We start from the raw sequence: 22235 nt of genomic DNA on the forward strand, positions 1-22235 counted from the left end.
GCATCACCTCTTGCTGATTTAAATGATGATCTGACCTGTGGTCCTTGTTCTAAATTGGCAGTGCTGGAAGCAGGCATTAAATTGCAGCAGTAGGAACAGTGGTTCTTGCTGGATTGCTGAGTACCAATTAGGTAATCAGTCTAGGGAAAAATAAAATAAATATGAATTTAGTACTTGTGGAAGGCACTGGCTTGACAATCAAAAAGATCAGAGTTCTATGTTTATTCATGGAATAAAGACTGCATGTATTGCTAGCATAAACTGACAAATACCGTTCCCTAGATGACTATGGCTCTGCATGTAACATGCACAGTTAAAATATAAGGTCCCAGTCTTGCGGCCTGATCCATGCAGACAGATTCCTGACCCTACGCAGAGCCCCATTATCTTCAATGGGATTCACTCTGCCAGATCTGTACACCCACATGACATCTCCTGGAAGCCCAGAGATCTGATTCTCATTTATCCCAAGGCCTCTTTACACCATTGTAACAGTGCAAAGGGACCATAGAGTGGATGTGAATATAATTCGCCGGCACAGAGCCCAAAAGAGCGTAGCAATGGTGGCTGATCCTGCCGCCACTAAAGCTTGCGAGTAAATTTACTCCCACACCTATCCCTATCCACTTCAATGGCAATACGTGAATGAGTCATGCTATATGCTAATATTTGTGGGATCAGACCAATGGTCTGGAAGGGCTCAAGAATGGAATGAAATTATGCCAGGTGACAATACAAATTGAGACCCTTCCTTTCACCAGAGATTAAGCCCCCTGTTCTGTTCCTCTGAACATCTGGTTTTTGTGCAGCTGAAATAGAGCAGATGAATTTTGGTTTGTTGGGAGAGCAAATTTCCATCAACTTCATTTTTATGGTAATCCGTCAGAATAATAATCCTCTTCATGCATGATACAATTGTATAAAGCTCTCATTTATAACTTCCATTAAAATTAATCACCAAAGCTTTTTTAATAAAGCTGTGTCTCTCGGCGGGGTGGTGGGGAGGAAAAGAAGAAAAGGAGGCAGATCGAAAATGAAATGTCCATTATTGCTACAAATGTTAAAAGGGGTACACTTCAAAAGGGGATTAACCATCTACCCCACCATAAAATTGCAGCTAAAATATCTTTAGCTCCAGTAAAGACGTGTGGAGGGGCAGGGGGAGGTACATTGTAAGACAAATGAAACTTGCCTCCAACATCTGTTTGTATGCCCAAGAACAGTCTGGGAATATGCTGATTCAGTGGTGTTTTATTGTTCAGCAGCCATCTCGGGGTTGTAAGAGAGTTTATTGTTATTGCTAACCCTGGCCTAAGGAATGGCACCGTACTGACAGGTCCATTTTTCAAAATCTCATCTAAAAATATGAGTAGAAATATTTGGATGCTTGGATCGGCATCACTGGAGACTTCTGGGGGCACAGAATTTGAGCAGTTCTTATTTTGTTGGTATGGCACTTCCAGGGGGTTAAGAGGAGCCCCAGATTACTGAGTCTGAAGGTCCTAGTCTTAAACAGAGCCCTGAATCTTTGGCTGATGGGCTATAAATCATTAGCAGTACAATCATTCTTCTTCTTAGCCAGTTCAGGACCTGATTTTGTGTTGTGTAAACTGAGCAGAATTGGGCAGGGCCGATGCTTGAATGGGCGACATAAATGGAAAACCCTGATGGCTGCAGTCCGTGTAGGTGTTGGCTCAGTATCATTATTGGTATTCTAGTAATGCATAAAGGCTGAAAGCCAGATCAGGGATATCACTGCGCTAGGTGCTGCACATACACCTACTAAGGGGAAGTGTCTGCTTCAAAGACCTTACTGTCTAAATAGACAGAAGTAGGGAAACAGGCTGTATCACTGTCCCCTTTTTATAGTGGGAGTCAGAGGCACAGGGAGATTGGGGACATGCCAAAGGTCATCTAAGGAGCCCATGGCAGAGCCAGGAGTTGAACCCCATCTGTCCATGTCCTGCAGGAGTGCCCCTCTTCCATTTCAGGCAGGTCTCACCCCTGAGCAGGGCTGGATTTCCCTCTGGGACTTCCCCTGTGGTTAGGGGAAGGGATTAGTTTTAATGTTAGACCCACCTTGTCACATCATTACTTCTTCCCATCGTGTTTGCTTGAGTTCTGCCTTTTCCATTTAAAAGTGCATCCCCATTGCAGCAGCTAGAGATGAGGTTTTTCTCTCCTTCTCGTTGAGTGAGCACTCAGGGCAATTTTCTGCCATTCTGCACCCTCTTAAGAATCCCTTAATGCTTTCAGGCGTTTGGGTAATAGAGTACAGCATGTTTCACTTGTTCTTTAGAGGAGTTATGTCACTCTAGTGTAGAAAGCCTCTTTGACCTCATTTCTAATCCTGTCTGCCTTATATACCTAGCAGCAAAAGCCACTTCTTCTCTGTGTATGGCATATTCTTCTGCCCTTTTTATCCAGGGTTCAGAGAGCATTGGGAGAGGCTTGGAGCAGAAAGGGTGGCTCCTGGAGTTGTTGCTCAAGGAGGCAAACACCTCCATAGTTTTCACTGGCTTGTATTCATTAACAACAGTGGCTAAGAGAAAGAAGGAGGTAGCTGGTGTAATAATTCTGTGCTCTTTGGTGGTGTTCATCTGAAGATCTCAAGGCCCCTTATCAGTGGGATTTATCTACCTGACTGGGGGCTAGTTCATTATGAATGCCATTCTCCAGCTGAGGATATTCATGTACCTAGAGGATAAGGCCCAAGTTTGCAATAGCAGCCCATCCTTTGAGGTGCTTCAGTTCTGGGGTGTCCAACCGGAGGTGTTTACAGCCTGACTTTCAGTGCCGCTGAGCACCCGCCTCACCCCAGGAAGGTAGTGCGAGCTGTGGTTGCTGAGCACCCTTTGGAAGTCAGGCTCTGGGTGCCTCAAATTGGGCTTGCTAAGCTAATTGGGAACTTTTTGAAAACCTGGGTCTACGTGACTCCTCCAAGTTTGCACAGCAAGTCAGTGGCAGCGCTAGGAATAGGATCCAGAAGTCTTACCTTCAACCTCCTTCCCCTAAGCAGGAGACAACTGTACTGTGGTTTATACATAGAACCACTGCCTCACTTGCTTTTAGCTGCATTTGAATATATCTATTAGTGATTGTCAGAATGCAAAGATAATTGTCCTCCTCTGTATCGCTTGCTACACATATTTGTTGTGTCCTGCGTAAATGACACTGCCAGCTCTTTGGGGCACAGGGAAGGGAGGGTGATTGTAAGGAAAGTAAGGTCATGAAGTTACATGAGCCCCTGTTGAGTAAATCTATTGTTCCCGAAGGTACCTAATCTTTTAAATTAATACATAACTTCAGCTATTCCTGACAGATGCACAAACCAAACCCCCCCCCCCCATCAGTTGTCTCTTGTCTTATCCTTAGATCGGAAGCTCTTAACGGCAGGGACTGCCTCTTTGTTCTGAGTTTGTGCTATGCCTCGTGCAAAGGAGTCCATGACTAGGGGTCCTAGATGCTGCAATCATTGGTCAGCCTGTCCCTTGTCATTACATCATCAGGTTGTCATGTTGGTGGCTCCCTGCTTAATGGTTGATCGTTTGTAAGTCGCTTCTTAAAGCTCCATTAGGAAGTAAGGCACCGATCCCAGTAATTTGAGAGCTTGTTGGGGTTTTCCTTTAACAGCTCGTAGGGCAAGATGTTTATAGGAATTCCCAAGCCTTCCCTTGCTATACTCTCCCTCCTCCTCCCCTCCGCCACTTCCTTACACGTCTTTCCATCCGCTCTGTGTTCCAATTGCTTCTGTGAATTCACTGATGAGTTAGCCCTGAAGCAAATGCTATTGCACTGAGATATCTGAGAGTGAGTCCAGTGTGATCCATTCTTATTTTGCCTGAGTCTATCTTTTTTTTTTTTTTTTCACTTTGCTCAAGGTCCCTGCTTAGATAGATTTATGATTCAGCTCTTTTGGCTGCTGTCTGATTCTGTGGGCTTCATTTCCTTCCTGAGTACATTGCAGGTTTTGATGTTGTTTTTTGAACTGTTTTTTGGAGGGGGTTCTGTTCCACCTTATTTGTTTGTTATTGCTCTGGATAAATGGGAAAACAGTTAATGTTTCTGTGTTTTCTTCAGTAGACTCTTCACCAAGGTTTTAAGCCCACTATCTGATTGTTTTATTTTTAGGGGTTTCCTCAGCAAAGCAGATAGAATGGTATGTCTAGAGAGTTAGTCCAGTTTTAGCCTGATTTCATTGTGTCATGCAGTGTTTTCCCCGGTGATAATGTGGCAATGAGAAACAGGCAATTAAATGACCATACTGGGTCAGACTAAAGGTCCATCTAGCCCAGTGTCCTGTCTTCTGACAGTGGCCAATGCCAGGTGCCCCAGAGGGAATGAACAGAACAGGGAATCATCAAGTGATCAATCCCTTGTCGCCTATTGCCAGCTTTTGGCAAACAGAGACTAAGGACACCATTCCTACCCATCCTGGCTAATTGCCATTGATGGACCTGTCCTCCATAAATGTATCTAGTTCATTCTTGAACCCTATTATAGTCTTGGCCTTCACAACATCCTCTAGCAAGGTGTTCCACAGGTTGACTGTGCATTGTGTGAAAAAAATACTTCCTTTTATTTGTTTTAAACCTGCTGCCTATTAATTTCATTTGGAGATCCCTAGTTCTTGTGTTTTGAGAAGGAGTAAACAACACTTTTTTATTTACTATCTCCACACCAGTCATGATTTTATAGACCTCTCTCATATCCCCCCTTAGTCGTCTCTTTTCCAAAGCTGCAAAGTCCCAGTCTTGTTAATTTCTCCTCATATGGCAGCTGTTCCATACCCCTAATCATTTTTGTTGCCCTTTTTCTGAAACTTTTCCAAGTCCGATATATCTTTTTTGAGATGGTGTGACTACATCTGCACACAGTATTCAAAATGTGAGCATACCATGGATTTATATAGAGGCAATATGATATTTTCTGTCTTCTTATCTATCCCTCTCTTAACGATGCCCAAACAATCTGTTCACTTTTTTGACTGCGGCTGCACATTGAGTGGATGTTTACAGAGAGCAATGACTCCAAGATCTCCTTCCTGAGTGGTAACAGTTAATTTAGACCCCATCAGTTTACATGTATCGTTGAGATTATATTTTCCAATGTGAATTACATTGCATTTATCAACATTGGATTTCATCTGCCATTTTGTTGCCCAGTCACCCAGTTTTGAGAGATCCGTTTGTAGGTCTGCTTTGGACCCAGCTATCTTGAGTAATTTTGTATCATCTGCAAAATTTTGTCACTTCGCTGTTTACCCCTTTTTCCAGATCATTTATGAATATGTTGAATAGGACTGGGCCCAGTACAGACCCCTGGGAGACACCACTATTTACCTCTCTCCATTCTGCAAACTGATCATTTATTCCTACCTTTGTTTCCTACCCTTTGACCAATCCATGAGAGAATCTTCCCTCTTATCCCATGACTACTTACTTTGCTTAAGAGCCTTTGGTGAGGGACCTTGTTAAAGGCTTTCTGAAAATCTAAATACACTATATCCACTGCATCCCCCTTGTCCACATGCTTGTTGACTCCCTCAAAGGATTCTGCTCAATTGGTGAGGCATAATTTCCCTTTACAAAAACCATGTTGACTATTCCCCAACAAATTATGTTGATCTATGTGTCTGACAATTTTGTTTGTTAGTATAGTTTCAACCAAGTTGCCCAGAACTGAAGTTAGGCTTACCATCCGGTAATTGCCGGGATCACCTCTGGAGCTCTTTTTAAAAATTTGCATCACATTAGCTATCCTCCAGTCATTTGGTACAGAAGCTGATTTAAATGGTAGGCTACAGATGACAGTAGTACTGCAATTTCACATTTGAGTTCCTTCAGAACTCTTGGGTGAATACCATCTGGTCCTGGTGACTTATTACTGTTTAGTTTATCAATTTGTTCCAAAACCTCCTCTAATGACACCTCAATCTGGGATAGTTCCTCAGATTTGTCCTCTGAAAAGAATGGCTCAGGTTTGGGAATCTTCCTCACATCCTCAACTGTGAAGACTGATGCAAAAAAATCATTTAGTTTCTCCTCAATGGCTTTATCGTCCTTGAGTGTTCCTTTAGCATCATGTTCATCTGGTTGTTTAGCAGCCTTCTTGCTTCTGATGTACTTAAAAAAATTTGCTATTATTTTTCGAGTCTTTGCCTAGCTATTCTTCAAATTCTCTTTTGGTCTTCCTAATTATAGTTTTATACTTCATTTCCCAGACTTTATGCTCCTTTCAATTTTTCTTACTAGGATTTAACTTCCACTTTTTAAAGGATGCTTTTTTGCCTCTCACTGCTTCTTTTATTTTGTTGTTTAGCCAGGGTGGCTCTTTTTGGGTTCTCTTCCTATGTTTTTTTTTTTAATTTGGGGTATACATTTAAGTTGAACCTCTATTATGGTGTCTTTAAAAAGTTTCTATGCGACTTACAGGGATTTTACTTTTGGTGCTGTACCTTTTAATTTCTGTTTAACTAACTTCCTCATTTTTGTGTAGTTCCCCTTTCTGAAATTAAATGCTACAGTGTTGGGCCACTGTGGTGTTTTCCCCACCACAGGGATGATAAATTTAATTATATTATGGTCACTATTACCAAGCGGTCCAGATATATTCACCTCTTGGACCTGATCCTGTGCTCCACTTAGGACTAACTCAAGAATTGCCTCTCCTCTTGTGGGTTCCAGGACTAGCTGCTCCAAGAAGCAGTCATTTAAGGTGTCAAGAAACTTTATCTCTGCATCCCTTCCTGAGGTGATATATACCCAGTCAATATGAGGATAGTTGAAATCCCCCATTATTATTGAGGTGTTTTTTTTAATTGTATTTTAATAGTCTCTCTAATCTCCTGGAGCCTTTCACAGCCACTGTAACCATCCTGCTCAGGTGATCTGTAAAATGTGAATTACTTTGCATTTATCAGCGTTGGATTTCATCTGCCATTTTGTTGCTCAGTCACCCAGTTTTGAGAGATCCTTTTGTAGGTCTGCTTTGGACCTAACTATCTGCTATATTCTTATTATTCAAGCATGGAATTACTATCCATATCCTATGATACCGTTTGTTTCATTTAAGATTTTTACTTCATTTGATTCTGTGCTTTCTTTCACATCTAGTTCCACTCCCCCACCAGCACGACCTGTTCATCTGTTCTGTCCTTCTGATATATTTTTGTCCCCTGGTATTACTGTGTCCCATTGATTATCCCCATTCCACCAAGTTTCTGTGATGCCTATTATATTAATACCCTCATTCCATATGAGGCACCCTGGTTCACCCATCTTATTATTGAGACTTAGAGCATTGGTATATAAGCACTTTAAAACTTGTCACTTAGCTGCCTGCCATTACATGATGTAATTGAATGGGACCTTTTTTCATTTGACAGTTTCTCATCAGATCCTACCCATATTTTATCATTTTCCATCCTCTCCTCCTTATTAGGACATAGGGCATCTCCACTTATAGATCCTCCCCTAAGGGATGTCTGGACCACATACGCTTCTTCACCTGTCAGCTTTTCATTTTAAAAGAAGGAATGAAGGGGTTGAACCCTGGTGTGTTGTCACTTTGTGCTGACAGGTCCCCTGGTTAACAGTAATAATGACAATATCTTACACTTAGATAACCCTTCTTATCCTGGAAGGTGCAAAGTTCTTTGCAAACTATGTGTGTACAGCATCATTTCACATCTCTTTGAAGCAGAGGGCAGACGGCCATTGAAAAGCTGCTATCTGACACAAGTGTTTGGGACAGGAAATGAAAAGGGATCCCATATCTAACTGTAGCAACAAGGGAAAGCATTGGAAAAGTAGAATGGAATTTGATTAGGGAATCAAGATCACGAGTTATCCTTCTTCAAAGTCCAGAGGAACTTTAATGAGCACAAGTGGACAGAACCGCTGGCTCTCATGGAAAACAGCAGCACCTCTGCCACCACACTGGGCTGTTAGATCAGTCCTGACTCTGAATTGGAGAGCCATCTACTGACTCACCGACCCCACTTCTTCCCAGGATTTCTGGTCCAAGGGCTGGCCAAGCATGACCCTGCTTACCTTACAAGGACAGGCAAGATAATAGCCCACAGTGGTAGTGGTGCCGGCAGTAGTGTGCTGAGAAACCTTTGATCCAAGGCAGGTGAAGCAATAAAATATATGGAGCAGAGAAATGTGATCTGCATTCAGAGTATTACAATAAATACAAAACTGAGAACATTGTGTAATTTCACCGGCTGTTGCTTCTCCTCTTTACTCTCTATTCCCTTTTAGCTATATTTTGGAGAGCTGATCATAATTTCTGACTATACAGATATTCTCTTGGGACTTATTCTATCAGCTGATTGCATTTAGCTTTGTAATAACTAAAGTTTTATAAATGATGGTATCCAAAACAAACTTCAGTACAGGGTCCACGTAGGACAGAAATGCACCTCACCTGCTACGGCACCTTTTGTCTGAGTGTTTCAGAACTTGGTCTAAGGGGAGCATCATAACACCTCTGCAAGGTAGGTATTCTTGTCCCCATTTTGCGGATGGAGAATCTGAGTCACGGGAGTTATGGGCCTGAGATAAAGCCCACAAAAGTCGGTGGAAAGACTCCTATTTACTTCACTCCAGAACCTAAGGGACTTGCTTCAGGTCACACAGCAGAGCCAGGAACACAACTCAGATTCCCTGATTCCACCAGCTGGTGCCTTTAACCATAAAGGAAGTCAAGGTGGAGGTGGGAGGGTGTTGCACACCTTCCAAGCCTCTCTCTCCCTGGGGTGTTCCCTGGGACGCAAAAGGGCCACTCCTAGTCTTCTTCACCTGGGAGTTGAAGCCTTCAAAGTTAGTTTAGATGAGAGGGAATTTGAATGAGGAGAAATTGGGGGTCACCTCTCAGAGCACCACATAGGGAGCAGAATTATAGGCTGAGGAGTTATAAGAGGAAGCCAGCAAGATGGAGGTTGTTGGCATTAATATAAGGTAAGCCAGGCATGCTGCCTAATAAATAACCAGGAGAGCCCAGCAGCTGAATTCCTCTGTGTTTTAATCAATATTTCATTTTTCCTGTACAAAATTATTACACTAAAACAAACATAACAAGCATATTAAATAAAAGCCTAAAATGCAGAACCCTCCTGAGTAGTCAATTAATAATATCAAATCACTAGCTACCATATATAATGCATTACTATAGTAACCATTATCTTGCATAGGGAATTAAAATATTAAAGCAGCAGACAGGTGCTGCTACCTCAGGAGAAATGAATAAAACAAAACAAATAAAGGAAGTGAAGCCCTTGAAAATCAATTGATTGAAAATCACTTTGTGTTGCTGTTGTTCCTCTCCAAGCTGGTGGATACTAGGGGTGTGGGAGGAGCTGGCATTACCAGCTAACATTAAGAAATGGATTGCAGTAACTGTTTTAGTGGGCAAACCAATTATTTTGAGAAAATGGAAATCTGCGATTCCTCCCGCACACACAGACTGGCTGAGTAAGCTCTCTGCTACTGCATTAAAGGAAAAAATGACTCTGTCTAATAGAAACGCTTGGAAAAAATATGAGAACGTCTGATCACGCAAGAAACTATTGTATACATTTGCAGCTTAGTATATATTAGTCCCTGATGCTACGTTCTGACTTATTCTTTTATTTAATCACTTCAATAATTGATGCCCTGCATGATCTCTGCAGGTTCAGGGTTTTTTGTTTGTTTGTTTTTCTCTCCAGGTTTTACAAATAGTGACACTGAATTGTGTTGTTTATATACTGTTTCCATCTTGTGCATATATTTAGAGGGGGTTAGGTTTTGTTGTGTGTTGGCATTTGATATAAAAATGATAAAAATAAAGTTAAAGAAAAGAAAAATCAATTGGCCCCAGGGACCCAGCCCACGTCCATTGCACATACCTGCCCTGACCGCCTGTGGAACAATTCCTAAAGTTGTATTGTTTCACTTGAATGTGGCAAAGGATTCAAAGACAGAAATAGCACAATGAAAGGGGAGAAGGAATCAGTGAGAGAGGAAAATTAGAGGGAGGCTCATACGTTTACTCCCCCATGGTTTCCACAGTCACCTGTTACTTGGATCAGACTTGTGCTGCAGCCTAATGGGAGCTTCCCAGCTTGTCCATTTCCTTCTGTGCCTTGCTTCCCAGGCCAGCCTGCACTGCACCATTGCAAGAGTTCCCTGACTTTCGTCTCAGCTCCACTCAGACCTGTGCTGTATTGTTTCAGTGCTCCGCTCAGACCTGCCTTGCAGCATCACGGTTCCTATCCTCTGACTCCATCCACTGCTCTGCTACCCCACTCAGCCTTGCCCTGCACCTTTACAATAATTCCTCTCATTTCCAATTTTCCACAGTGCTCCCAGCTCAGCCCTGCCCTACAATGTTCCAGAAGATCCTTTCCCATCTCCCCTGTTTTACCCCGTTCCCCGTTTCAGACCTGCATTCCAGCATTCAGGATCCTCCCCCCACCCTTATCGATAGATCCAGGCCTGTGACAAAAAGCTCTTCCACTGGGAAGCGAAAGAACAGCCAAGGTTGACTCATGCAACATAGGGATGAGATGTGAATTAGATGCATGCACATCAATTATCTTAAGGGGTCCCAGCACATTTCTTCTGGGTTTAGAACAGCTTCCCCGTTTCACTGTGTTTGTCTTTATCTTTAATAAAAGGAGCTCAAGAAAACACAATTGGATGCACCTCAGCCACCCCTTCACTGCTCCTGCACAACTTCCTCACACTTTTCTGTGCCAACTTGACTTTAGTCTGTCTTAGGGTTTTACCCTCCTGCCAATCACCCTAGTATCTGAGCGCCTTCCTCATCTGATCAATGGCAGTAGCGAAGTACCTAGTGGAGATGTTCCCACTGACTTCAGTAGGCTTTGAATCAGGCCCTTAGTCTCGCTGGAGAAGAGTTTTAGGATTGGTTAGTGATTTTGAATGCCCAGCTACACATACCATGAAAGGCCTAATTTTCATAAAGCACTGAGCACCCTCTCCCATGGAGTCAGTTTTCATCTGTAGCTCTCAAAGGGCTTCACAAAGGAGGTTATCTCTGTTTTACTGATGGAGAAGCTCAGAAATAGAGAAGGGAAAAGACTTGCCCTAGGTCAACCAACAGGCCAGTAGCAAAGCCTGGAACAGGGCTCGGGTCACCTGAGTTCCCATCTGCTTCTCTGTCCATTCGGACGTGCTGTCTCTTATTGGCATCAAGCCCATTTTTAGCTGCATCCACAAAGGACACAGACTGTGAGTCATCAGGCCGGATCATCCCACAATGGCATACCAGTACTTTTGCCTGCATGGAGGATGCCATTTTGTTTTCAAAATGGTGTCCTCCACTCAGCATGGTGTGTGCGAGGACACACAGAATGGAGGACTCCTCTGGGTAGAGCAAAATGGCATCCTCTACATAGCTTGTGTGTGAGGTAACGTTGGTGGGGGTGTTCTAGAAGGTGCCCATTCTGGACTACGCCACTGGATGCCTACCCTCGTATTTAGTTTTGCAAAGGATTCTGATGAGCGTTTGTTCCTTTTCGTCAACGCAGGCTCCATTTCATGGTTTTCCACACAGAGGAGTTCCATGACGTTCTGAGGATATGGGATGGGCCAGTGGAGAATGGGATCATCTTAAAGGAGATGAGCGGCTCCAGCTTACCCAGCGACGTCCACAGCACCTTTAACTCCGTCGTCCTTCAGTTCAACACCGACTTCTTCACCAGCAAGCAGGGCTTCGCTATTCAGTTTTCAGGTAGGCACCAAGGAGAGGCTGTTTCCTCAGGGTTGTATGGGGCTGGTGATGGATAGGCCATGCCTTTGAGTGCCAGTGATGTGTGCCTACCGTAACGTAATGCAACGGGGAAGAGTGCTGCATTCCATTGCACCGTATCCAGGTTCACCGGGGTGAGCTTGTAAATGGCACAATTGATCATGGGAAATACGTTAAGAGGAATTGTGGGTATTTGTCCCCACAGTTCCTTGTGAGGTATCCCACGGTGTCACAATGCACAGTGAAAATTTCCTGCAAGGTGATGCACCTGCAGGCGGCATGGAGGGCACTGGCATGCCTACCCACAGGGCACCATGCTTTTGCCAGTGTTACCTGAGGCTGTGTGGACACAACACTGTAGCACAAGGAGTCCAGTGTGAGTGCACTCCACTGAAATCGCTCGGTTAATGGAACTTTACCATTGCAACTTCAGTGTGTAGACAAGGCCTGAGAAGTCGTGTCCAGTCTGGTGGCCCTATTTGTAGTGTCACATGCAGTGAGGGTGGGGACTAGTGTGAGGCCTGTGCATTGTATTTTGAAAACATAACTGGTGCAAGGTATGTCACACCAGTGCAAACCCATTTTGCACCAATCTACTGTGTCTGCACTGAGAGGATTTGCACTGTGATGTAGTTAAACCAGTGCAAATTTCCCTAGGCTAGAAAAGCCCAAAGGGGATTTTGCTTTGCCCAGAAAATATGAACTGACTGATTTTCAGAGGCACTGTGCACCCAAACAATGGGAGCCGCATGCTTATTGCATGTCTGAAAACCAAGCCATAAACCCGGTGTCTCATGTACCTTCTGTGCTGCACCAAATTTACAGATGGGAAGACAGGACAAGGTTTGAAAATGACAAATGATTTTCGCTTCCTCCATTTTTTTTTGTGTGTCCAACTTGAGACACCCTAGAGGGTCCTGATTTTCCGAGTGTGGGTGCTCAGCAGTTTCTGAGAATCAGGCCTCTTTATGATGACCCAGGTTGGGCCCTCTAAAAATGGAAGCAACCCAAATCAGCTGTCACCCTTGAAAATCTTGGCCTTAGTCTGTTGGTAGCCCAGTGTTGTTGTTGTATACAGCGTCACTGTATATAACGTACACGGCCTGACCCGGTGTTCACTGCACAGGCCCTGAGCCTGCAAACACTTACACACATTGATTTCAATAGGGCTACTCAGGGTAGTAACATTAAGCATGCATGGACCTGTTACAGAGGGCCATAGTTTGTAGCTCTAGTGGCAAGGCAGAGATGTATCGGTTTTACTGCAGTAGCCAGGCTGCAGTGTTCCTGGATCGCTGAATGGTGGCGTCCTTGGTATCTAGGCAGCAGCTCTTGTCTCTGTTTCCAAGTTGTTTGGCTGGACGATTGTATGGTTCTGTTCTTGGTACCCGCGTGTGGGCTGGAGAGGTGCATGCGTTGCAGGTGGAGCCCTCCAGGCAAATCCTACCGGAGTCAGAACTCCCCCTGGGAAGCACAGGACAGAGTGGTGACTCAGTGCCCTTGGAGAAAATGCTACATCCTCTGTTCTATGCCTGGCTTGCTTCATGGGCTGGAATGGAGCAGGCACATTTTCCTGACTCACCCTAACTGCTGTGGGGTGCTGGAAAAGAGCAGGGACTATGCTCCCCAGCAATATTTTGGCCAGCTCCTGCACCAGGGTAATAAAGTGAGATGCAATCTCCCTCCAGCTCTTTATGCTGGAGCTTGCCATAGCCTGAGCTAATTGCACAGAGCCAGATTACTATAGCAGAAAATAAGCTCCAAGCAGCTGTCTGATGTAGAGCTGCATCCTTATTTACTACTACTTCTAACAGCCTTTGTTCATAGGATGTGATAATGTAGCCAGAGACCTGAGCTCAAACCTACAGGCTGGGATCTGGTATAATTTAAACATATATTTATATAACCTCCCCCCCTCCGCCAACCCCAACGCTAAAATGCATGAGGCTAAATAGTTTTATTGTCATGGGGACATTATGCTGCAGATCCTCAGCTGGTGTAAATCAGCAAGGATGGAGCTTTGTTGATTTACAAGGGCTGTGGATCTGTCTCGTATTTTTTTCTGTTGCCTCGTAAGGACAGCTGCCAGGATGCTAGGTGAGCACATCCATTCCTCAAAGTTCAGGCTTGATGCATCCCAGGGCTCAAGGCTAAATTTCACTGCCACACAGTGACAGGGAAAGCTGCTAGCATGCCAGTTTATTTTACAGCATATGTTTGACGCAGGATTGTATAAAAATGCCATGTAAGATTAGTGGATGCCTGGGTGTATTAAGTAAACATGTATGTGCAATGCATGATTATACATCTGACTTGCACTCTGTGTTGCACACTTAAACTTACCATTCCCTGGAGTCTTTCCCAGTTGGAGGAACAGATGCTCAGTGCAAAGTAAAAGTGTGTGTGTGTGTGAGAGAGAGAGAGAGAGAGAGAGAGAGAGAGAGAACTTTATGGGGAAACAGAGAAAAGAAAGAGGGAGAAAAGTCATTGCTTGGCACAATGTATTTAAAGAGGATAGTACAGTCAGCACTAATCATCTGTATTATGCATCTTGGCTTCTCCCCGCCCATCACCCAGTTATTGCAGTTGAGTTAACAACACAAGATGAAGGATGGCCTTGGGGTTCAGACATTGATCTGGGAGATGGAGGTTTATTTCTTGGTTTTGCCACTGATTTCTTCTGTGACCTTCAGGAAGTCATTCAGTCGTTCTGTGCCTCAGTTTCCCCCTCTGTAAAACCAGGGCAGCAATGCTTTCTTCCCACTTACAGATGGTGTTGGGATAAATATATTAGTGTGCATGGAGCACTAGGATATTATGGCAGTGGGGACCATATTGAATCCCAGAGGGACAGATGTTCACCTCCCATTCTGTTTTATGGAATCTGCACTTATGCTGGATGCAGCAAGAAAATCAACATTTGCAGCGAGCAGAGTTCCCTGCCGCAGGAGTATCATTAGGTCAAATGACAAGGCTGCCTTATTATAAAAGTCTGGATAATTTTCGGTCCAGTATTTGCAGCGATGTAGGTTAAGAGTTCGCAGATGTCAATGCTTGAGAGAGCAAGCAGATTGCCACAAGGATAAGGCAAAGAGGGTTTAAAGTCACAGTATACACTGTGTACACTAGATCTGGCCAAAAATGATGGGAGAGGAACATGATAGAAATAAATCCCCATTTTTCCTCAAAAAAATTCCAAAATTGTGAAATTTGAACAATGTTGATTAGCTCTATAATTTCCTGAAAGACTAGAAAATAATTTCCTGAATAGTAGAGCTGCTTGGAAAATTGTCATTATTTTTTGCAGAAATTTTTTTTAAGTTTGTTTTATCAAAATTCTCCACAAAAATTGTTTCTACTCCTCCCCCGCCATCCTACCCTTTTTCCAGGGACAAAATTGAAAAGAAAGGAAGAGACTGGGGAGGGGGTGGAGATTGGATTTTTCCAGTTTTTGGATTAAAAAAAATCAAACAAAAAAAAATTTACAGTGAAGATTTTTTTTAACTTCATAATAAAACACCATTTTTTGTTGAAAAACATTTTGGAAGGAAAAAATCTCAGTTGGCGACACTGCCTTCACAAATCAGGCCCTTCTAAAATCATGAGATATTTTTTTAAAGATGCATTTGGGGATCGTCTTTCTCTTCTGGTTTGTGAGCCTTTAGATCACACTCACATCACATTTTCCAGCTTTTCTCTGCATCCACGAGGTCTAGAAGCTTCCTATGTTTTTTTAATCAATGAAAGCCAAGAATGCCACATGTTCATATGACTCCAGGTGCTGGGGCTTTAAGAAAATACCAGATAGTGTGAAAAAAGCATGAAAGTTGTCAACACTGTTCTTGAAGAATTTCCCCCACCCCCCCAACAAAAAATTTTAATTGAAAAAAAATTCAACCAGCACTTCATTATCTTAGGCATCATATAGAATGTGCAACCTATAGGAAGGGTAAGCTAGGCCTGGGGAGGTACGCAAACCTGTATTTATAGATTTGTTTCTTTGTTTTTTGATACTCCCAGTTTCCACTGCCACCTCCTGCAACGACCCAGGGATTCCCCAGAATGGGAGCCGGAGCGCAGACAGCAAAGAAGCCGGTGACTCCATCGTCTTTCAGTGCGATCCAGGATACACCCTGCAAGGGGAGGCCAAAATCAGCTGCGTGCAGATTGAGAACAGGTTTTTCTGGCAACCTGACCCTCCCTCCTGCATAGGTATGATCTGTGCAACATTTCTCTGATTGTACAGCAAGGGATCTAGGTTCCCCTTGCTAAGGGGTGTTGGAACATTTTGCAGATTGAAAGGGGTAGAAATCCCAACTGGTTTGGTGGATGCGTACAACAGAGTGCATAGGGTTCACACAGCCAGTGGCAAGGAAGGGGTTAGAATCCATATCTGAACATGAGGACATCATTAGGGGTCTGTCCTGCCATGTGGGTGAGGAGGTAGAAGTGGGGAAACCTATCACCGAGCTACACTGTGCAATCAGGGTCGCCAAAGGGGTCTGGCATATAAAGCCCAGTGCTCTCATGATCCCTGAGCACAGAAAGAAAGGAGAGTGAGATATTAGGTAGGAGGTAGGAGATTGTCTGGGCAAGCCATTTGTTCTTGGTTGGGTGACTTTTGTGCAAGGAGGTAACATATTCTGAAACACAAGAGAAAACTATCTGACATTTTCGATGTGTTCATAAAGTCATAAAAGAAGCTCATGAAATCTATTAACTTTTTCAATATGGCCAGAACATATAACAATTGTCATGCTACGCACATAAAAGCAATAAATGTTAAATTAGCTGACTAATTAAATGTTAGCCAGATATTAGTCATCCTGTAACCTTTATTCATGTTTATGCAATGTTACCCCAAGCAACTTAAATTAATTAACTCTATTTCTTAAAACAGATTTAAAGACAGCTGGGAAACTTTTATGACATGCCCAGAATTTGTTTGCTGCAGGACAGCTTGATATTTGAAAGACTCTGTTAATAATCTCACATGGCATCATTTCTATCTGATGCTGACAGTCCTATTAGTTGTTGTGGAGCTGTAACTGAAATCACAGTGTTGTGTATCTAGCTAATCCCCCGTTGAGTTCTCATTCACATTGAAAGCTGAGATCTTAGTTCCACTCCCTGGAAAGAAGAACTGAGGTGAGATGATCCAGGCTAAGGGAATTCTCATAGGGTGTCTTCAGTGAAGGTCATTTGACTTTGAAAGAGCCATTACGGTGGGTTGTTTTTGGACAGAGCCCTGGCGATCCCTTTTTAGAAGATGCAAGATCTCCCAATAAGCTGAGGGAAAACAGCAGTGACAAGGTTCTCTTTCAATGACAAAGGGCTTTTGGAATTTTTGGTGGTTAGATACTGTAAATGATTCTACAGTAGCCTTACACTATGTTGCCTAATTACAGCTGGTTGAAAAGTGTTCGGAGTTTTTTCCGCCAGTGGAACATTTCCAGGTTTTGGTGAAAAATAAAATACTTTGATTCTGAAATACCTCTGTGGTGCCTCCTGGGAATCGTGGTTCAGGTGTCTCATGCTTCCATTCTTCTCTCTAAACTGAGGTTCCCTGGTTGGACTACATCTCCCATGATGCATCATTGAATCCCTTTTGGTCTGAGAAGATGCAGAGCATCTTGGAAGATGAAGTCTAGCCCATAGAGCAGACTGGGAGTATGTAGCAACTGAACTACAGCTCTGCTGAGATACTGCAGCAGCATTTCATATCTACATATATGTTTGTTTTAGGGTGTTCAGTTTTTTGACAAATATCAAAAATCTCCCTGGAAAGCGGACACATTTTGCGAAAAATGTTGTTTCAGTGAAAATCAAATTTTCTGTCATAAAACAAGCTTAACTGGAAACTTTTCAACCAAATGCTTAGCCTTCCTGGCAATGCAAACTAACAATTAGTCCCCGACAGCACATGTTTTCACTTCTTAAGCAGGAGCCTTGATTTTGTCCGGGAGCTACCTAGATACATGAAACAGGAAGGCTCAAGGCATCTTTTCTCTCTCTGGTGATTCATCTGTGTGTGTTATGAAAATTGTAATGGGCTTGGACTGTCTCTTACTATGTGTGTCTAATGCCCGGTATAACAGGGCCCCAGTCTCGGTTAGGGTCCCTCAGGGCTACTGTATCACAAATAATATCTTATTTCTCTTGCAATCTAGCTGTGTGTCTTTCCATATCTCTCTCTCTCCATATGGCTGTCTGTCACCATCTACCCATCCATATTTCCATCTATCTATTCATCTCCATCCATCCATTTCTAAATCTACCCTCCCCATGACTTCCAGGTGCACCTAGTCCACAGCTCAACCCAGAAGTCTAATTCCCACCGTTGTCTGTTGTTTTCCCCCTATGGCAGAATGTAGTATCACTATCTCCCTCCCCCCTTTGCTTTCGTGTTTCAGCTCCCTGCGGAGGGATCCTGATGGGACCGGCTGGGGTCATCTTGTCACCACAGTACCCTGAGCCCTATCCCCCGGGGAAGGAGTGTGACTGGAAGTTGACGGTCTCTCCCGATTATGTCATTGCCCTGGTATTTAATATGTATGTATCTGTGAGCAGCTCAGCCGCTCCCTTTCAATTCTTCTGGGACTAGTGGGGAGAAGGGAGGAGCTCAGAGGTGGGGCAAGGCCTGAGGTAATGGGTTTGCCATTTGCATCAACTGCTTTCTAAAGGGTTGTCCCAGGGCTCCATGAATCAGTTTCCTAGAGAGCCCCTAACCAGACATAGTAAACCTGCAAAAAAAGCAAAAATTGGGCTTGGTTTTGGCTTAATTGGCTTGTGAGTTGCTTGTTGGCTAGTTTTTGGCTTAATGCTTGTTGTAGCTTGTTGTAGCGATTGTTTTTTAATTGGCTCCCGGCAAGCAGGGACAAGGGGGGACAAACAGGGGCAAGCGGAGCAAGGGGGGGAGTGAGTCAAGGGTGCACAGCAGGCCCACCACCATCCCACCACCAGACTGCACGTCGGGGGGATCTAGTCACATAGTGTGTTGGGGTTCTTAGGGATTGGCTTGTTTTGGCTTTGTTTTGAAATGGGATTAGCTTGGTTTCTGGCTTATTGTGAAAGTCAGGGTGCTTATTTACCGTGTGAAAGTTGGCAGCTGTGCCCCAACCTGTGTCCAAAAAACAAGAGCATTCCACTTCTATCTGCCGGCCCCTTCTCCCGCCAGCCTCGCCAAAGATGGTGTCTGATTCCTGTAGTGTTGGCTGATTGGCTCCCATGTTTACCCTCAATCCGTCCCAGTTGGGAAAAGGATACGTGTATTCCGACCACAGCCCTGCATTATTTGGGCATGTGTTTCAAGAGTATAACCCTGGAGCTATTGCAGAGCGAGTCTCTGCTGTGCCCCCTGTAAGCCACCCGGCCCTTCCAGCTGCTGTTAATTCATTAGCGGGTGTTTTCAAAGGACTGGATACAAAGTGTGGCTGGATCAACAGGTTAGTCCTTTGGGCTGTGCTGCCTGTAGCCCATATGTAAAATTTGCACAGAAGCTTATGGACACCTTTAAAAGTACCCTCGGGGTACATCGAGGGAAAGAACCATCTCCCTGTGCTGCTCACCTTTAATTTGCACTTTTCAGTAACCGCGGTAAGGAGCATCTCGAGAGACTGTCTGGGTGGAAGAGCAGAGCATGATGGCATTAGTTCATGTTGATTTATATAGGATTTTTTTCCCACCCACCATTAGGGCAGCCTTGTGGTTAAGGCTGGACAGGGGCTTTGGAGAGCTAGATTCAATTCCTACCACTGCTATGGGTTCTCTGGGAGACTTCAGGCACATCGGTTAGTCTCTTGGGACCTCAGTTCCTGATCTGTAAAATGCGGATAACAATCCTCCATTTTCTCCACCTGTCTTGCCCACTTAAATTGGAAATATTGTGACGAGGCTGTTTCCTTACTCTATGTCTGTACAGCACCTAGCACACTGGGGCCCAAGGTTCTGTTTTACATATAATAGTTCCAGCTCTGCTCATTCTATTTCTTTCCCAGCTTTAATTTGGAGCCCGGCTATGATTTCCTCCACATCTACGATGGCCCCAGCTCACTCAGCCCCCTGATCGGGAGCTTCTACGGCTCCCAGCTGCCTGACCGGATAGAGAGCAGCAGCAACAACCTTTTCCTGGCTTTCCGAAGCGACGCCTCCGTGAGCAATGCAGGTTTCGTGATCGATTATACAGGTAACACGCCAACCGCAGTGTGTGCTGTGCCCTGCCGTTCTTCAATCCAGCCTGACCCAGTGGTCTATGTCAAAACCACCCCCACTTTGACCAGGCCTCCTGGATGAGCCGTAAGCGGGAGGATGCTTACCCAGTCTGTAGCTGTAGGAACCCTCCCATCATCCGTCCTGCAGTCTGTGTGGCCGTTGCGAAGGGAGAGCAGCCGATTGCTCTCCAAGGGAAAGATTGTCGAGAAGAGTGGTTGGGAATAGGGACGAGATTCATACACCAGATCACCTCGTCTGACCCGCTGTACAGCACAGGCCACCAACACCAGCCAGCATGCGCACACTGAACCCCGCAACTGACATTAGATCAGGGTATTACAGCCCACAGGAGGGGACCCAGGTGCACCAGTGCCCGAGGCCCCCGCAATAGCAGGTAAATGATTATGTGAGATAGAGCCAGGTGAGCCTGGCAAGCGACCTGCACCCGCACGTTCCAGAGGAAGGTGAAAAAAACCCAAAGTCTCTGCCAATCTCACTGGGGGAGAGAGAGAATTCCTTCCCAATCCCACTTGCGGTGATCAGTTAGTCCCTGAGTATGTGAGCAAGAACCAGACAGCCAGGCACCTGAGAGAGAGAATGTTCGGTGCCACCTCAGAGCACTGGTCCAGTGTCCCATCTCCAGCCAGGACCATCACTGATACTTCAGAGTAAGGAGACCAAAAAAAACCCTGAATACGGTGAGGGGAAAGATCCCTTCCTGATCCCTGCAACTGAAACCCTGAAGCATGAGCTTTAAGAATGTAAGTCATAAAGTGGAAGGGACCCTCAGGGCTGCCATGCCCTGCCCCCCACCATCTCAAGTAGCCTTGTCTTGCAATATCAAAAATTGGTCCAACTCTCTCTTATAACTAATTAAATTGTTTGCGCCACAGCTCCTATTGGGAGTTTGTTCCAGAATCTCACCCCACTTATGGTTAGAAACCTTCTACTTTCCAGCCCGAATTTGTTCGTGTGCAGCATTGTCCTTTTAGCTTGAATAGCACTTCTCCCTCCCTGGGGCTTACCCCGCCACACCACGTATTTACAGAGAGCAATCCTATCTCCTCAGCCTTCTTTTTGCTAAGCTAAACAAGCCAAGCTCTTCCCATCTCCTTCCACAAGATAGGTCCTCCATTTCCCTGGTCATCATCAGTAGCTCTTCTCTGCACCTGAATTTCAGTCTGACTGAATCTTTCTTGAACACGGGTGACCAGAACTGCACACAGGATTCCAGGTGAGGTCCTACCAGTGCCTGGTACAATGGCATTAATCCTTCTCTACCTGTTATTGGAAATGCCTCACCTGACACATCCTGGGATTGGCTTTGCCTTTTTCACAGCTGCATCACATTGGTTTGAGGTCAATCAAGTCCTCTGAACTACCTGATTTGTAAAGTTTCAGTTACTGTCAGGTGGGAGCAGTCCCAGGGGCCTGGCTTCAGTGGAGGCTTTGGGAGGTGCCAGCTCTCAGAGAGGTTCCCTAACGAAAGTGGACAAGCTCACCAGAAAGTACAATGCTGTGATTCAGTTTCATTACTGGCTGCAGAATTGACTCTGGCATCCACATTAGCATCAGCAGCAAAGAAAGGGCAGGGAAGGCTGCGAGGGGAAATGGTTTTCAATGAGCATTGTCTTACATAACACTCTAGGAACTGCTGGCTCTGCCACTGATGCTCCTGTCCTTGGATAAGTCATTTAACTTCTCCGTGCTTCAGTTTCCCCGGCACTTTCAGATTTAAACGTAAAGCTCCATGTTAGATTCTCAGGGTGAAATCCTAGCCCCATTGAAATCAGTAGCAAAGCTCCCACTGACTTCTGTGGGGCCAGGATTTCACTGTCAGTGCTTCCAGTTTCTCATCACCATTACACAGACCCTCGTGTTCGACATGGGAGCATGGGGGCATTTCAGAGCCCTGATTGGATACGAATTGGGCAAACAGTTATGCCCATTTCAACAGAGCCTGTATTTTTGCAAACAGAAACACAACCCCCTTTGCATGGCTAAACTTCAGGCTCTCTTCTGAGACTAGTTCTTTTATTAGTATTATTTGTGTGGCCATAGACCCAAGAAGGCCCAGCCTCATTGTGCTGGATGCTGAACACACACCAAATTGAAAAACAGCCCCTGCCTCCAAGATCGTATTTCCCCAGGGCTGCACTTGGCCGTGTGGCTGCAGTTCAAGGAGGTTATGTCAGTGGGACATAGATAAGGCAATGAGGGAATCATCGTTACATTGCAGGCGGTTGGGTACTGCCAAGATT

The 22235-nt window shown here is 44.6% G+C and overlaps 1 protein-coding gene across 1 annotated transcript in view; it reads left to right on the forward strand.

Annotated features, from left to right (window-relative positions):
- The window catches only part of CSMD2 (CUB and Sushi multiple domains 2), a 531569-nt gene that overhangs the window by 374916 nt on the left and 134418 nt on the right, over positions 1–22235 (forward strand). The window contains 4 exon segments of the mRNA XM_030539111.1: positions 11543–11745; positions 15784–15975; positions 18177–18315; positions 19761–19948. Coding sequence (XP_030394971.1) covers positions 11543–11745; positions 15784–15975; positions 18177–18315; positions 19761–19948 — 722 coding nt within the window.

The sequence above is a fragment of the Gopherus evgoodei genome, chromosome 20 (assembly GCF_007399415.2).
Source record: "Gopherus evgoodei ecotype Sinaloan lineage chromosome 20, rGopEvg1_v1.p, whole genome shotgun sequence".
Taxonomy (NCBI): Eukaryota; Metazoa; Chordata; order Testudines; family Testudinidae; genus Gopherus; species Gopherus evgoodei.